The sequence below is a fragment of the Lithobates pipiens genome, unplaced genomic scaffold, assembly GCF_037356315.1.
Source record: "Lithobates pipiens isolate NorthernLeopardFrog02 unplaced genomic scaffold, aLitPip1_a1.2 Scaffold_13, whole genome shotgun sequence".
Classification (NCBI taxonomy): Eukaryota; Metazoa; Chordata; class Amphibia; order Anura; family Ranidae; genus Lithobates; species Lithobates pipiens.
This window is the reverse complement of record NW_027507718.1, coordinates 309,097,136-309,111,834: the sequence shown is the minus strand read 5'-3', so window position 1 is coordinate 309,111,834 and position 14,699 is coordinate 309,097,136. Positions and strand designations below refer to the sequence as shown.

Below are 14,699 nucleotides of genomic sequence, written 5' to 3'. Positions count from 1 at the left end.
TAAGTGTAGACATCTTTCCTTTTAGCTTGCAATGGGGGGTTGGAGTAGATTTAAGCTTAGTTAGGTTTTGACTTGCCTTCAGCTTTAGGAAAAAAGATCGGGCTGAACTGGTAGAAGATAAAAGATTGATCAAGATACCATGCTCCCTAAAGTCAATATACAACTATAAGAAAAGGTGCAGTGGAGAAAAGACATAGTCAAGGCCTACTGATTCCACAATAAAACTATTGTATCTGCTGCATCCACTGTTGGGTCTTACATCCTGGAGACAAATCGGTCCAGCTTCTTGTTGAACATTAAAGCTAGCACACCACTTTTGGCATTCCCAACACCTATTTGGTCATCAGCAGGGGGGAAGGAAATGGGAATATAGAAGCCCAAGTTTAGGTAAAAAATTCTTTACTAAAACAAAATCAGCAAATGGGAAGTTTACATTTAATGCAGTGTCCCTTGTGCTGGTGCCAGTACTCATCGTGGAAATCCGAAGTCCTCTACCCCCTTCCCATACCCAACAGCTGTAATCTTACAGTGCTGCAGGGGTTAATACCAGCGCTGGTGCAGATTATGTCCTCCCTTTCCACCACACCTCCTCCATTTATCAAAGCTCTACTATAGCTTCCATGAATGAAAAGTGGATTATGAATGAAAGGTTTGCCTCCTGAATGCATAGTTTTTTTTATTCATAGGAGCTATACTACAGCTTCTATGAATGGAAAAAGTGGGGCGCAAAGGCGGGCATAGTTGGTACTTGTTCCTCTGGTATAAAAAAGAATCATAGAGCACTATTAGTCTTCTCTATTTTGTATGGTTATCACAATGGATCTGTTTATGAGGCCCATGGAGTGATCAATGCCAGATGCCGATTTTTAAAGGAGACATGCACCATGTTGTTTGTTAATGATACACAAGCTTGATTTGACCTCATACAATTGGTAAGGGGTCAAATCGTTTAGGTACGTGTGTAATATTAATCACATGGTGGAGAGCACAAGTTTGGCAATGAAGGTAGAAGCTAATAAGTATTCCCTTTTTTCCTGTTGAAGTGGGGACAATGTATTGGGAAGTTGGGCTCTCTTTTACAATTTATATTTATTTAGTTATTTGGATTATGATTTGATTTTTTTTTTGTAAAATTCACAAGAGGATGACATACATAGCTTTTTATGTGATTGCGATGCACTCAATTTGTATTATACGTAGTAAGCATTTTTTTCCGCACTGCTGTTCAGCAGAGCAACATTTAAGCCAAAGAGTTCTCCGCATACTGTCCATACAAAGAAACTCACTCATACCATATCCAAAAGCCCATCAACACAGTAGTGTATAGCAAAAGGCATGAGTTCTAACTAGAGGTCGACCGATATGGGTTTTTCTCTGGCCGATGCCGATATTTAGAAATCATGGTGGCCGATAGCCGATATATGATGCCAATTTTTTTGGGCCGATATGTTAGGCCGATTTTATTTTATTTATTTTTTTCTTTTCCTTTTTTATTTATTATTTTTTTTAATCCCCCTTGATCTAACACACCTTTCCCACTGGGGCGTTTTTCAGGCGCTTTTGGGCTAAAAATAGCGCCTGTAAAGTGCCTGCAAAATGGCTCCCCTGCAGTCTGTGTGAAAGACAGAGTGCTTTCACACGGAGGCGATTCGCTGGCAGGATCTTAAAAAAAAGTCCTGCAAGCAGCACGTTTGGAGTGGTGTATACTGCTCCTCCACCGCTCCTGCCCATTGATATGAATGGGCACCACTGCCAAAGCGCATGCAATGCGATTTGGCAGCAGTGCTTCATGGGCGCATTTAACCTCTTCCTTGGCCGCTAGCTGGGTTATATGTGCCCCACTAGCAGCCAAATAGCACCGCTAAAATGATGGTAAAGAGCCGCTAAAACTTGCGTTTTACCATCAACGCCTGCCCGCTCCAGTGTGAAAGCAGTCTTCATAAGTGATACAGAAAATTTCTTACATTTAAACATTTATTAAACAAAACAAACCTCCAATCAGTTTACTTGTATGTATGATTTAGATAAAAAAAAAAAAAAAACCTATATATTAAATAAAAACAGGTAGTCAAAACTTTTGGACAAAAAAAAAAAAAAATGGGCTAACTTTACTGTTTTTATTTTATTATTTTTTAAATAGTGTATTTTTTTCCCAAAAAAATGCATTTGAAAGACCTCTGTGCAAATGCCGTGTGACATAAAATATTGCAACAACCGCTATTTTATTCCCTAGGATCTCTGCTAAAAAAATATATATAATTTTTGGGGGGGTTTAAGTGATTTTCTGGCAGAAAATACAGGACTTTTACTTGTAAGCAACAAGTGTCAGAAAAGATTTAGTCTTTAAATGGTTAAACTGAGAACTTCTACACACTGAGATGACTTCATTCATTCATTCATTCAAGTGTAAACATTGTATCATTTTGTTTTTTTCTTGGCAGGCTGCCCAGAGAGGAGGAAAGTGTTTCTATGAGGACTCAGGCAACTTACACTGACTTCTATACAGAAGTAATTTCAAAGTCCCGCTGTAGTTCTAAATCGGCTTTTTATCAGCACAATCGGCCGATGCCGATTATTTAAAAAAACGGCAAATATCGGCCGATATATCGGTCGACCTCTAGTTCTAACAGTTTCAAAACTGAAATATCAGTTAAACCAGGGAGCTGGCAGCCTGCTTCTACCCAGGCTGAAGAGGCAGATGAAAAAGCAAGCATGTACACACAGCAATGTGTCGTGGGTTGAGGAACCTCAATGTGGCACATCGGACACATTGAAAAAAAAAGTGTTGCATCTATGTTCCCTAAAGTGCTTGCAACATACATTGAGCCCTAGAGGGGGAATTGTCACAAACTAACAGTGCAATCCCAAGCACTTGCAACACAGCAAAGACTGTTGCAGCACCAGCTCACAGAGTGCTTGTGACATAGAAGTATTGTAGCACAAGTACTGAAACATTTATTCTTAAAGGGATAAATGTAAGAGGCAATATACACACACCAGACTCCTTAGAAAAAAAGGGGAGGGGCAAGACCTCACACTTGACCTCAGCAGTGTTCTAGAGAGCATCCTTCAGCTAATGGTCTCACGGACTCGCCGATCACAGAGCGCGCCGCGCGCGCCCCTCAGGGGGCGCGCAGGCCGCTCGTAACCAGGACGACGTCAATAGACGTAGTCCTGGAAATGTAGGTCCGCGCTAATGCCGTCATTTGGCAATAGCGCGGATCTGAAGTGGTTAAGCCTGGGTATACCCACTAGATTTTGTTTTATATACCTATTCTTAATTTAAAAAAAAATGAGTTTACAAAAAAAAATGCCACATGTGCCCAAGGTTAAAATGAATGGCCAGCCCTGCATCTTCCTTCTGGTGGGGTCCAGGTATGGCCTAAGGCAGCTCCAAAGATCAGTTAATCCAGTCAACTTCAAAAGGAGCTCTCTTGGCTCTACAGCAAATGAAAAAATGTAATTAAGAGCTTGTTCATACCAGGAGCCGTGTTCTCGTTGAGCCTCTCGTGTGGGGGGCCATGGAGTACACAATGCCAATATGACAATCACAGTGCCCGACTGTTTACTTTTCTTTTTTAACTTTATTAGAATGTCGCATTCCTCTCCGGTTTATTCACTGCAGTGTGGTGCATGTCCAACTTTTTTCAGTGCAAACCACAGCAGTCAAGTGGTGTGAACTGAACAAACAGGACATAAGGCAATTTTCGTTGTCCATGTATTTGGGACTGGACTGGGCAAAGCGGCCAAGTGCAGCCCAATGCACCTGATGTGAACAGATCCTAAAGAAACTGAGCATTATGGAAATAAAATGGGTTATACTGGCTAACAGTTCTTGTTGCCAGTGTCCAAATTTCCTGTAGGTGGAAATATAACCTGTACTGTATGTCTCAGAATACCTTTTGACTCTCTGTCCCTAATGAACAATTATAAAATCACTGTGATGATGCCATAAATCATTAGTGCACTAAAAGGTTAACCCGGAAAGCTTAGCATCAATTTGTGATTATGTTTTCTTCCATGTAAACATTTCACATGTAGTTTTCAAAATACCATAAAAAAAAAATAGAAATCAATTTGCGCAGTGTTAAGAGCTCACAGTTTGCATTTTAGCACATTTAGTCCATTGTGTGACATGCTGTTGCTGCAGCTCTTGTTCACAGAAGATTCTATAAGATATTTGCCATATGTTCAAAGCAAACCGGTTCACTCGAAAACTTCAGATAAAAAAAATATATATATATATATATATATATATATATATATATATAAAATACAGTGGATCTGTAGCTAATCCAATAAACTTATTTCCAGTACTGACAACCCATGCAGATGCAGCCAAGGAAGGTCTTGTGAGACAGAATAATACATCCTTGGACACACCTCCATCTCTGTATATACTTAGGACTCATTCAAACTAGGTTTGAGTAGGGTGGTGGTGTTTTGCATTATTACAATGCAAGGCACTGTTTGCTTTTTTTTTTTTTATCTGTACAACTGTCACAAAATTATGTTTTTAAAGAGTTGCGATGACTTGTAGTGTAGAAAGTTGTGCTGCGTAAAAAAATGCAGACATGCTGTACATGCAGTATACGGTGTGAACAGGGCATACCCCCCACTGTTGATCTATGCAAATTAGGGCTCAAATGAGCCCTTCCAAATGATATAGTGAATATTACTAGGGCCTTGTTCACACCACTGCGCTTTTGACACGCTAAAACACATCTTTCCCATGTGACAAAGGCGTATGTAAAACAGTTTCCTTTAAATTCTATCTATCTGTGCTTATCTCTGTGCCGCCTTTTAAAAAAGTCTTGCTTGCTGCATCTTTGGTGCCCTCTTTGAAAAAGCAACAAAAATGTACTGACCATTATTTTCAATGGAAATCCACCAAGAATGACACCATCCATTTTTTTCAAGTTCGTTTTTTAGGTCACTTGTCAATTTTTTCCCAGCTGATCAGGGATGCAAACACATGCATGGTTTCTATGTAGAGCTGCACCAGATTTTGCACTCTCTAGTTTTAGTAAATCAAACCCTGAGTTAGTAGGGTGGAGCACATCCCTCCCTTGGATCAGTGTCTGTACTCTACAGCAAATCTGCTTAAAAAGAGCCAATTGTTGAACAGAAACTGAAGCCAGTAAAATTTAAAGGATTAACGGGGTTGTGAGGTCAGAAGTTTTTTTTTTTTATATTAATGCATACATAAAAAGCCTTCTGTGTGCAGCAGCCCTCCTCAGCCCCCCCCAAGCCCAATCTCTCTCCAGCGATGTCCATGAGAGCCCTGGACATCCGAGGGACTCCTCTTGATTGGCTAAGACACAGCAGCGGCGCCATTGGCTCCCACTGCTGTCAAAGTCAGTCAGCCAATCAGGAGAGAGAGGAGGCGGGTGCAGGCTCTGTGTCTGAATGGATACAAGGAGCTGCTTGCTGTGGGAACAATCGAAAGGAGGGAGGGGCCAAGAGCACAGAAGAGAGAGCAGAGAAAAAGAAGGATCAGGGCTGCTCTGTGCAAATCCATTACACAGAGCAGGTAGGTATAAGTTTGTTATTCTTAGAGAGAAAAAAACGAGACTTTACAATCAACTTAACATGGAGATTCATAAAAATTATTTTAGATGTCTAAATGTTCTGTTCAGTTATTTAATTCAGACTAGTTCAGGAAAAAATTTAAATGGCAACTAGCAATGAATGGCAATTTCAGCACTTCTGTTTTTTAAAGGCCCAGTCCACCTTGAAGAAAATAATAATAAAGGCACTTCTTTTTGCAGGAAGAAATGTGTATTGATTATTTTTTACATAGCAGCCTGCAAAGTATTGCGCCCATGATGAATGGACAGTACACAATCTTGATCCAGTTATCTGGGCTTTTAGATAGAAAGCTGGAGGAAGATTCAATGGCCTACGAGTGCGCTGATTAGTCCATTGAGAGCTACAATCTGCCTGCCACTTGACAGGACTTGTAGTTTTTTCATTCACAGATCTCTGCGGGGCCTAACACAGCCATTCCATGTGGCTGCGGGGAAAAAACAGCTCAGGGGGTGAGGATGTTTGGCCCTTAGCAGCATTTTACACCCTAAATACAGGTGTAAGGCATTGCTAAAGGTCAACCTATATTTACATTTGCCAAACATTTTTCAGGTGACTGCATTTGCAACACCCTAAAATAATTTCTAGCACTTGTCAAGGTAAGTACAATACCACATACATTACAAGCTCAGCAGGTAGCAGACCAATAACAGCTACAGTAGATGTGCATTTGGGTTTTTCAGGACATTTTTTGAAAACTTGATTTTATACAATCATAGTTTTGCAGAGACTCTGAAGTGCCTTAGAAAACCCCAGCAAAGTTCTCCTAGGCTTCTACAGTCACAAAATTATACTTTTTGGTCAAGTTTATGGTGTTTTCAGAGGATTTTTAAAAACGTGTTTTAAAATGCCCCACGGATTTAAAATGCTCAAAATACAAAGAGTGCAAAAGTGATTGAGCACTCTCTAAGGTTCGGTTCACACTACTACAATGCGATTCTAATGCGATTTGCAGTGCGATTATGTAGTGTGACTGTGATACAACTTTGGTTGCATTTTGGATGTGGTTTGCATATTCTATGAGGCCAAGTTGCACTGTAAATCAAACCTATGTGGCACAGCACCCTTTCCCAAAAGTCGCATTGCAGCTGCGCTGCATTGATGTGAACAGGCACCACTAGAAACAATGTTAATTCCATTGTCATGTGATTCAATGTGACCCAGGTTGCATATGAAATCGCATCAGTGTGAACCAGGTCTCAATGAGACACAGGTAAAAAAAAATTCTAGCATAGTGAGGGAGGTGTAGAAGTTGTATAAGGTTTTTCGTGGTATGTGTCAGTGCAAGAGAGGCCTCCCCTCACTTCATATCCAAGCAACAGATTTTAAAGAATATGTAAACCCACCAGTTCATATTTCTGATATGTGCCAGCTGTACCATGTAAAAAACAGATCCTGTTATCTTTTGTATTGCTTCCTTTGTGTAAAATCCCTGGTGTTCTTGCCAGTCCCTCGGCTTTCCAATTAAAATATTAACCATTTCAATACTTTAGGGCATCATATGACGTCCTTGACTTTGTGCGGGGATATCTGAATGATGCCTGCAGCTACAGGCATCATTCAGATATCATTCTTTCCAGCCGGCGATTCTGTGCATGATAAGAATGATCATAGCGGCAGTCGTTCTTCTAGGTGACGGGAGGGGATGTCCCTCCCTCCCACCGCCATCCGGTGCTTCTCTGGGCTCTCCCACACCATCGGGTCCCGGAGAAAGAACTGGCTGGCGCCGGATGACGGCGATAGGGATTTCCGGTGACCAGATGGTCACCATTCATCTCTATGACTGCTGGATGCCCGGGCGCGACGTTATGAAAAAATAAAATAAAAATTTAAAACGCCCCTGTGCCCAGTAGCTCGCATTCAGAATCGAACACACACAAGTCCCGCCGACATATGTAAACGCAGTTCAAACCACACATGCGAGTTATCGCCGCGTGCGTTAGAGTGCGTGCAACAATTCTAGTACTGGCGCCATTCCATGTGTGTGCGCAATTTTAAAGCGTGACATGTTAGGTATCTATTTACTTGGCGTAACATCATCTTTCACATTATACAAAAAAAGCCATTTTATACCCTAGGGTGTCTGCTAAAAAAAACATATATAATGTTTGGGGATTCTGAGTAATTTTCTAGCAAAAAAATTATGATTTTCACAGGTAGGAGAGAAGTGCCAGAATAGGCCCGGTATTGAAGTGGTTAAAATAAGCTGACCACACTAGGCATGAAAGCACAGCGTGGTAAGTGTTCTGGCTTTGCTGAGAATTCAGCCTGCTCTCCAATGATCAGACTTGTCCTGACACCAACCCCCCCCCCCCCTTTACACACACAGTCATTCACTGGGAAGACTAGTGTACTGCTGTTTCTCCTCCTCCAGCCCTCTGAGCTTCTTATACAGCCGAGGAGAGAGATTATGTGATCACTTATGAAAGGAGAAAAAAAAAGGTGTTTATCATGTGTATGTATGTATGTGTATATATATATATATATATATATATATATATATATATATATTATACACACATTTTAAACAAAAGACAAAGAGAATCCCTTTAATAGGGACACAGCTTTTTTTTCACATTTTAAAAAGATACATGTTGTCATTTTATAACATAGCACTGTAACAGCAATACAAACAGTAGTTATTACTTAAAATCCTAAAAACCTCCTTTCATGTTATGAGTGCTGCTTGTCTACTGGGCATCTCTTTCTAGATTTCTATCATGCTTACAGCTTCTCCTCTGCTGTTTACTTTCAATTTATAAGGACTACATATCCCATGGTACCTTGCTGCCTGCAAGCAGTGATTCATGTGCTGACTCTGCCTCCTGAAACTGCTCCTGCCAATACCTTTGTAGTTCAGAAGGCAGGCTCTGTAAAATGTGTCACACAGCAGTGCCTACCCACAGGGCTTAATGAATAGTGTCACAGAATTCAACTATGTAAATGTGTAGGGAATTTTAGTAAAGTAAGTTTACAGACTTCAATATCATTTACTGTAATAGGATTAGGCTAGAAATAATTGAAATACAATGTGTAAATTAATATACGATTTTAGATTTTGATCATAGATACTCTAACAATTGAATAAGTGTGGTCACTTTCCTTTTATCCTCAGGTCAAACACAAACCTTCATAGTCCCACAGTCCATGAAAAGGCTTTCCAGGTGAACCAGGGGGAGCAGCGGGATCATTGAAGAATGGAGCAGTAACGTCCATTTGTAGCCCATCTGGTGCCGGCTTTAGGCTAATTGTCACTGGGTCATGTGATACAGGATTGCTGTTCCACTCGTGCTCAATTTTAAATTCCATCTACATTAAAAAAAAAAGGGGAATTTACATTTTACAGTAGTCACTGAGATCAATTTCCCTCAAAGCAGTTTTTATTAATTATTTTTATATATTTTATATAAAGTATATTTATGCTTTATAGGCCAAGAAGTAATGTGCATCCTTTCAAGTAACTCATCTGTCAGCATTTATTCAAATTTTTTTTTTTCTATTTTGCATCATCCTAGAAACTAAGAATAATAGTATTAACAAACTAGACAACATAAACTGTAAATCAACCTCACTAGAACAAAATAAGTACAGGAAATCTAAATTGTGTTATATTGAATACATGCACAAATGATCACTTAATTGTAAAACCTTTGAGTCAATCATATGGCACAGGTACAGCTGAAAAAAATTGTCTGCCATTATGTGGCGGTATATGTATCCTGCAGATGTTACTTGGCCACTGCAAAGTTCAACTACGAGGGTAGTCTGAAACGTTCACAGCCCAAGACAGAAAGAGTGACCGCACAGACATGAAGCTTTATCACTGCACCAAGACACTCTTCCAGATGTTCAGTGCTGAAAATGGCGCATCCATGCTACACGGTTTCCATGTACTCTTTGCAAACAGTTGGCACCCCCTGTAGTTAAGTTTAAAAATTGAGAAATGGGAGGAAGAAGGCTCAAAGTGTTCCATTAGTGACAAAGTGATGGCAACTGTCTATCTGATGGAACGATCTAAGCCTCCTTCATCCACTTTCACCATTTTCAACTTGACTACTGGGGGTTGCCAACTGTTTACAAACAGTGTATGAATGCTTGACTGCATGCGCCATTCTCAGCACTGAACATCTAGAAGAGTGGCTTAGTGCAGTGATAAAGTTTCATTTCTGTGGTCACGACTCTCATAATCAATAGAGATGAGGTTCAGGTTTGTCTCTAGCATGGATTCAAGGAGAAGCCTGGGGAATTTATGTACAGATTCGCCTAGGGAAATTTTGCACTGCATGGCCTTTAAATGGCCAATCGAAGCTTTTGGAAATGTCAGTTCCAGCATTCCAGAGAGGGGCACATAGGACCCATAGTATCAGTATATTGGAAGCTGCTGTAGGAAAAACATAGCCAAAGCAGACAAACTGCATAGACAGAGATTAGGATCAGTTAGGAAACTGTACTCTAAAGCTCGCCTTACATGTGTCAGTGAATCCCGAAGAACCAACTGAAATCCACTCAGTTGGTGGCCCTGAAGGCCCTCCTTAAACACGACGATGGGTATGTAGGCTAGTAATAATGTAATATGGGCTCTCTATTTGACTCGTTGGGTTCACACCCAACAAGTACGCCCATATATTCTACTCCTGCCCACTGATGCCAAAAAAGGCATTTGACAGGGTGGACTGGATTTTTTTGGAAGAAATCTCAACTGCCCTGGGTCTTGGACCCAAATTATAACACTGGATTTTAGCTCTATATGGAACGCCTGCCTGCGTTAAGGTTAATGGCACCCTTTCACCACCTTTTAGGATCAAAACTGAGACTCGGCAGGGCTGCCCCCATCCCCATTTCTATTTGCGCTGCTCATAGAGGCATTGCTTCGTAGAATGGTCAGAGGGAATCTGAACATACACAAGCTTTTTGTGGATTTCATTGTCCACAAAATATCAGCCTATGGGGATGATATATTATTTTACATTTAAGATCTGCTGATTACTCTGCCCAATTTAATGGTGGACCTAAAGGAGTTCAGGGTTCTATTGAACTTTAAAATACATTTCTCTAAGTCCAAAATGCTGCCGTTGTACTTACAGTGGGCCATAGTTGGCGCGTCAAGTGAAGATGAGTTCTATAAAATATTTGGGCATATATATATAACTTCTGATTTGACAAAGTTATACAAGGAAAACTATATTCCCTTGCTTCAAATAATAAAATGGGCTTTGGAAGAATGGAATAAAGCCACCTTTACATGGTTTGGTAGAATTATCATTATAAGAATCAATTTATTACCAAGGGTTTTGTTTCTCCTGCAGATGGCACCCATTGCCCTTCTGAAAACTATCCAAGCTTCCTAAGCTACCCATTCTTTGGGCTGTTTTTTTTTTTTTTGGTTATCCCATCACTCACTCACCCCCTTTGTTGTGATTCTTTGAGTTTTTAAGTCCAGGGGGGATACAGGAGATATTTCTTTGTCTTTTTTTATTTAAGAGCAATCTCAATTCTCAATGTAGGTTTTTTTCTGTTTTACTCACTTGTTTTTGCAAGTCTAAGCCATTGTGAACACGGTCGGAGATTCCGACCACCAAATCCGTCGGATTTTATGCGTCGGATTTTGTCCGAAAATGTTGTATACACACAGTCGGACAAAGTTGTCGGAAAATCCGACGTGATGACGTTATTTCGTTAGGACGGGACTATGTTCACGCTAGTAGCCAATAGCTTTGGTGTATGAATTTGATCTGAGCATGCGTGGCACTTTGTCCGATTGGAATTCTCTACACATGATCGGAGTATGTCCGATCGGAGCATTTTGTCAGAAAATATTTCCGGCAAGTTGGAAAAGTTGGTCTGACGGAAACAGTCCGATGCAGACCAAACACAGTCGGAATATCCGACAAAACGCTCCGATCGGACACATTCCAACAGAATCTCCGACCGTGTGTACAAGGGCTAAGACTACCATGTTGCATGCAGTCTTACTGTTGTATACTACGTGGCTACTGTTGAACGTGGCACCTTGTAATCAGATTTTATTGTGGAACTGTCTGTTTGTGATTGTACCCTGATGTAAACCCCTGGGCTCTGACTATATGCCTTTACTGGACTGTCAGATTGGGGAACCCCGTAACAAGCGACTAACAAGGAAGCTTTGCTTCCTTAGGTATAGTGGAAGGAACAAAAGTTCCGGCCCCCCTTCTGTAAATTTAGAAGCTGGAACAAACAAGTATTTGGTCACTTCCCATTTTGATTTGTTTGTTATCAGCTGGTACAGCATCAGTTCAAACCAATCATGGTTTGATCAAATGCTTTGCAGGCAAGAGGAGAGATCTGGGGTCCAGAAAGCTGTTGTTCACCCTTCTGATAGCAAATTAAGTCGAAAAAAAAAGAAAAGATAGTGTTTAATTTTTTTTTTTTAATAAAATAAATAATAATAATAATAAAAAATGTTTAACAGCTTCAGCCCAGAAGATTTTACTGCTTTCCTGACCAGAGCACTTTTTGCGATTCGGCACTGATTCACTTTAACTGACAATTGCGCGGTCGTGTGACGTTGCACCTAAACAAAATTGACGTCCTTTTTTTCCCACAAATAGAGCTTTCTTTTGGTGGTATTTGATCATCTGTGGTTTTTATTTTTTTGCGCTATGAACAAAAAAAGAGTGACAATTTAGAAAAAAGCAATATTTTTTACTTTTTGCTATAATAAATATCCCCCAAAAATATATAAAAAAAACTATTTTCTCCTCAGTTTAGGCCAATATGTATTCTTCTACATACTTTTGGTAAAAAAAAAAAAAAAAATTGCAATAAGCGTATATTGATTGGTTTGCGCAAAAGTTATAGTGTCTACAAAATAGGCATTTTTATTATTAATTTATTTTTTACTAGTAATGGTGGCGATCCGCGATTTTTATCAGGACTGCGACATTATGGCGGACATGTCGGACAATTTTGTCAAATTTTTGGGACCGTTAGCATTTATACAGCGATCAGTGCTATAAAAATGCATTGATTACTGTAAAAATGGGAAGGGAAAGGGAAGGGGTTAACACTAGGAGGTGATCATGGGGTTTTGTTACCTAGTGTGTGTTCTAACTGAAGGGGGAGGGGACTGTGTAGGGAAGATGACAGATCTCTGTTCATACTCTGTATGAACAGACGATCTGTCTCTTCTCCCCTCATAGAACCGGAAACTGTGTGTTTATACACACTTATCCTGGTTCTTGGTGTGCCACGAGCGATCGCAGGAGCCCGGTGGTAATTGCGACCAGCGGGAGCTAGCATCGGCTCCATGGGCGAGCAGAGGGCCCCTTCTGGCCACAGCGCAAAGAGATGTTACAAAACATTGTTATAACGTACAACTGCAGCGGCTGGTTGGCAAGTGGTTAAAAGGGCCCCCCTCCCCCATGCTTACTTCAAATGGAAACGCACATGTAGGTCCCACAAGCATATGTAAACAGTAATGGTACCAGCGAGAGCAATAATTCTAGCACCAGACCTGCTATACAACTCTAAACTGGTAAAGGCTTTTAAAGCATCGTCTATGGAGATTTGTAGATATCGTAGTTTGGCGCTATTCCACGGGCATATGCAATTAACAAACAAAAGTTTCCCAGCACACTTACCAGCTAGCCTGAAAACAGACCAAATTGTCCCCATCTAACATTAAAAAAACAAATTACAACACCCACCATTTTATTCTATACAGTCTCTGCCAAAAAAATAAACTATCATTATATATATATAATTTTTACATGTATACAAGAAATGTCAGAATTGGCCTGGGGGTAAAGTGATTAACCACTTGAGACACGCGCTATAGCCGAATGACGGCTCCAGCGTGGACCTCCTTTGCCGGGACTACGTCTATTGACGTCGTCCCGCGCACGAGCGGCCTGCGCGCCCCCTGAGGGGCGCGCGCGGCACGCTCTGTGATCGGAGAGTCTATGAGACTCGCCTGATCACCGATCCGAGCAAGGGGTCGATCCTGACCCCTTATCACGTGATCAGCTGTCAGCCAATGACAGCTGATCATGTGATACAACGGAGCCGGTAATCGGCTATTATTCCTCCTTGCGCTGACAGGAGAGGAGAAAAAAAAAAGAGCCGATCACCGGCGGCCGTGATCGGGACATCAGTCCCGATCATGGCCAGCCCTGCCAGTGCCCACCTGCCAGTGCCACCTCAATAAAAATAAGTACCCCCCGTCAGTGCCACCCAGCAGTGCCCATAGTGCCACCCAGCAGTGCCCACAGTGCCACCCAGCAGTGCCCACAATCTGCCTCAACAAAGGTGCTGCACCCCAGTGCCACATATCCGTGCCCATCAGTGTCATCTACCAGTGCCCATCAGTGCCGCCCATCAGTGCCACCTATCAGAGCCACCTATCAGTGCCCATCAGTCCCATCTATCAGTGGTACCTATCAGTGCCCCTTAGTGCCACCCATCCGTGTCACCCATCCGTGCCATCTTATCTGTGCCCATCTTTGCCCATCAGTGCCGCCTTATCTGTGCCCATCGATGCCGCCTTATCTGTGCCTATCAGTGCCCACCAGTGCAGCCTATCAGTGCCCACCAGTGCAGCCTATCAGTGCCCATCAATGCAGCCTATCAGTGCCCACCAGTGCAGCCTATCAGTACCGCCTCATCAGCGCACTTCAATGAAGGAGAAAAATGACCTGTTTGCAAAATTTTATAACAAACTATTAAACATGATTTTTTATTTTTTTTGCATCTTTTTTTGTTTGTTTAGCAAAAAATAAAACTCCCAGCTGTAATTAAATACCACCAAAAGAAAGCTCTATTTGTGGGAAAAAAATGATAAAAATTTCATTTGGGTACAGTGTTGTATGCCCGCGCAATTGTCATTCAAAGTGCATCAGCGCTGAAAGCTGAAAATTGGTCTGGGCAGGTGGGGGGTTTAAGTGCCCAGTAAGCAAGTGGTTAACCACTTGGGTACCGCGCTATTGCCGAATGACGGCATTAGCGCGGACCTAGATTTCCGGGACTACGTCTATTGACGTCGTCCCGGTTACGAGCGGCCTGCGCGCCCCCTGAGGGGCGCGCGCGGCGCGCTCTGTGATCGGCGAGTCTATGAGACTCGCCTGATCACCGAT

General features: G+C 41.5%; 1 protein-coding gene across 5 annotated transcripts in view; it reads right to left on the bottom strand.

Moving 5' to 3' along the window:
• LOC143974992 (UPF0462 protein C4orf33 homolog) overlaps positions 1 to 14,699 on the bottom strand; it is a 133,393-nt gene that overhangs the window by 42,514 nt on the left and 76,180 nt on the right. For all 5 annotated transcript variants that reach the window (XM_077476902.1, XM_077476900.1, XM_077476903.1 and 2 more), the window contains one exon: positions 8,718 to 8,898. In XM_077476902.1, the coding sequence (XP_077333028.1) occupies positions 8,718 to 8,898 (181 nt within the window). The remainder of the gene's footprint in view (positions 1 to 8,717; positions 8,899 to 14,699) is intronic.